Genomic DNA, 3,272 nt, shown 5'->3' on the forward strand with positions numbered 1-3,272 from the left:
GGGGGGGCAGAGGGACTTCTGTGAAGCCTCCTGTTGTTTTGTGGGAAGCAAAGTACCTATCAAGACACAGCTGAATTACTTAAAATGTGCAACGCACACCCACACACACTCAGACATGCATATATATATTAGCGCCTCTAGTGCAGAACCATGGCACACCTTTTCAAGCACTTCTTTGTTAACATGTGGTTCATTTTGCCCACAACATAGAGCAACATAGACATGGTGGCTTGATATCCAAATAAGCTTATGCTTGAGAAAGAAGTGACCTATTGCACATGTTCTAATGTATCCCCCTTTGTCCTGGGAAGGGAAAGCCCAGTTCTCCCCTGGCTTCAGGAGCCCTGGAAGTGTTCGGGCCCCCCGCCCCCCCGGCTCTGTGCTGCCACCTGTGGGTGTCTGGAGCGGAGCTTCAGGAGGGGCGGGGGAAGCCCACGCCTGTCCTGTGTCGCTCAGCCGTGCCCAGGGCCTGAGCCAGCCGTACGTCTTCCCTGGCAGGTGTTGGCAGAGAGGGACGCGCTGACGTGTGAACGGAAGCCAGCCGTGCTGGTGAAGATTGCCCCAGACCTGACCGCACAAGACAAGGAGGACATTGCCAGCGTTGTGTGTGAGGTGTGGCGGGGGGGGGGGCAGTCGGTGGCCCCTGCCGGCAGCTCAGTTTCCGGGCATAATCTGTGTTCCTCCAGAGCAGTGTGCTTCACACAAGAGGTGAAGTGGCCACGGGCTTTTCTCCCCCAGGTAGGCGTTGACGGGCTTGTGGTCACGAACACCACCGTGAGCCGCCCCGCTACTCTCCGTGGGGCTCTCCGTGACGAAGAGGGAGGCTTGAGTGGGGCGCCCCTGCGCCAGCTCTCCACCCAGACGGTCAGCGACATGTATGCCCTCACGCGAGGTAAAGGGGGAGGAGTGCTTGTGGGGAAGCCGCCAGCCCTAGCGGGGCAGGAACCCCCCTCCGCCAGCAATCTCCCTCTGCCTCCAGGCCGGGTTCCCATCATTGGCGTGGGCGGGGTCTGCAGCGGCCAAGATGCCCTGGAGAAGATCCGCGCAGGAGCCTCCTTGGTGCAGATTTACACTGCCCTGACCTACCGTGGGCCGCCTGTCGTGGGCGCGGTGAAGCGGGAACTGGAGTCCTTGCTGAGGTGCGGAGGCGGAGCTCTGCTGGGTGCGGGGGGGGGGAGATTTATATTGTTTCAAGAGTTGCTTTAATGGTTTTAATTAATTATTACTATTACTTTTTTGTTGCAATGTTATAAGGCCTAAGTGGCAAATTGTGATCCGCCCTGAGCCCATTTGCGGGGAGGGCGGAGTATGAACAGGAAGAAAGAAATAAATAAAAATTTTCTGGGCCAGGCCGGGCCAAAGACCTCAACCCAGATGTGCTTGGATGCAGCTCTGGTTCAGCTGGACGAGTGGTCCTGAGAAGTTAGTGCTGCTCCTACTCTCAGTAGGGTGGAGTCTGTGCCACTGTTCCCTCTAAGCTTACTGTGAGCTAGCACACAGTTTTTTAGCCTCTAGCTCACAGATTTTTGTCTTTGCTCAGGAAGGAGGGCTCCAGAGCAAACTAATTCATGCAGCAGCCAAATCACTTGCTCACAACTTTAATGCTCACAAATTTTTGCTCACAAGGCTCCACAGCTGAGAGGGAACATTGGTCTGTGCATGAGAATCCACCCTGAGGTTGCCTGAACGGGCAAAAGGGTCCCTTCGGACAAAAGGACTGTCCACGTCGCCTCTCCCTCTCAGGCTTGAGCAGCGATCTCCTTGTTCTTCTCTTTCTTATAAACCAAAACAAACCTGTTAGTCTCTTTCTGTTCTCTTCATAAAAGGGTCGCCTTTTTGCATTTGAGGCTGTCTGCTTTCGTGCTCTTACTTCTTGCTTGCTCCCTCCTTCCCTCCCTCCTCCAGCACAGTTATAAGAACCCAAGAAGAGCCCTGCTGGATCAGGCCAACGAGGGTCCAACTAGTCCAGCATCCTGGTTCACACACAGTGCCACGCACTGGCTGCCCTGGAGTGCCAGTGAGCAGGGCATAGAGACCTAGGCCCTTCCCAATGCTGCTTCCCCACCCTGGCACTCAGAGGTTGACTGCCTCTGCATGTTACTCTCTGTGGCTGGTTGCCACTTATGGATCTCTTCATGGATCTGTTTTAATCCCCTTTCACGGTCATCTGTGCTCATGGCCCTCACAAGATCCTTTCGATCTCTGCTTGGGCTTCTCAAGACCGACTTCTGGAACCCTGACCTGGATAGCCCAGGCAGGCCCGATCTCGTCCCATCTCGGAAGCTAAGCAGGGTCGACTGGCAAGTCCTTGGATGGGAGACCTCCTTGGAATACCAGCAGTCAGGAGGTGGGGGCAGGTTTTATTCAGCCTTCTCTCGGCTGCCTCTGTGTCACTAGAGGGCCGTGCACCACCATTCCCCATGCACTGTGGGCAGCCTGTGCCTAAGCACTGCACCGAAAACCCAGTCCCATGTCTGTTGTCTGTGGCAGTCTCTGTTTTTCTCAGACTGTCTCCCCACCACAATAATGGGATCTACGTGTTTTTTAATGGGTTTCTTTTTTTGGTCCCATTTGAAAAAAGCATGGAACAGTTGAGGATGGGACTGGGGGCTGCTGGTGCAGCCCATCTGGGGCTACTAGGGCATGATCCCGTTATGGGTCAGCTGACCAGTGGAAGGGTCATGGTTTGCCCCAGAGGAGCATCTCCTGGGGTTATCTATAGACACTGAGGGGCCCGGGTGTGTGTGTGTGTGTGTCTCCGCTCTCCAGCACTTCTTAGACCTTCCCGAGGGGGGCGGAGATGGGGATGTGCCAGACTGCCACCTCATGTGAATTTTTTCCCCTTTGCTCAGGGAACAAGGATTCCAAAGCATCAAGGATGCCGTGGGAGCTGATCACTGCCTCTGAGGAATCATTGCGGAGAGCTCGTCCGGCTGCAGTGCCTCTTCGGGAAGGGGGGGTGACATCTTCCTCCAGGGTGTGTCTCTTCCAGTCCCACCAAGCATCATCACTCCCTTAGAAAGGAGGTGGGGTCCGTTTTCCAAGCAAGCGAGGGGACTAGCTGTCCATTCTGGTGGCCTGGCAGTGTGCCCTTTGACCCCGAAGGAGCAAACATAGACACAAACAACAACCCAGCCTGCACTTGGCTTCTTTAACCAGAAAGGACTGTGATGGGAGTTTATGCTGATGCCAGGATGGTAGCCAGAGCCCCTCACCCCCCCCTCCCCCGCTGTGAGCTGTCAGGCCCTGTTGTGAAATGTCTGGGCAGGGAA

The 3,272-nt window shown here is 55.3% G+C and overlaps 1 protein-coding gene across 1 annotated transcript in view; it reads left to right on the forward strand.

Annotated features, from left to right (window-relative positions):
* DHODH (dihydroorotate dehydrogenase (quinone)) overlaps positions 1 to 3,266 on the forward strand; it is a 6,205-nt gene extending 2,939 nt beyond the window's left edge. Inside the window, exons 2-5 of the mRNA XM_015428209.1 lie at positions 499 to 612; positions 739 to 892; positions 980 to 1,139; positions 2,853 to 3,266. Coding sequence (XP_015283695.1) covers positions 499 to 612; positions 739 to 892; positions 980 to 1,139; positions 2,853 to 2,907 — 483 coding nt within the window. The 3' untranslated portion in view covers positions 2,908 to 3,266. The remainder of the gene's footprint in view (positions 1 to 498; positions 613 to 738; positions 893 to 979; positions 1,140 to 2,852) is intronic.
* The last annotated feature ends 6 nt before the right edge of the window (positions 3,267 to 3,272 follow it).

The sequence above is a fragment of the Gekko japonicus genome, unplaced genomic scaffold (assembly GCF_001447785.1).
Source record: "Gekko japonicus isolate JY-2015 unplaced genomic scaffold, Gekko_japonicus_V1.1 scaffold1901, whole genome shotgun sequence".
In the NCBI taxonomy this organism is placed as follows: Eukaryota; Metazoa; Chordata; class Lepidosauria; order Squamata; family Gekkonidae; genus Gekko; species Gekko japonicus.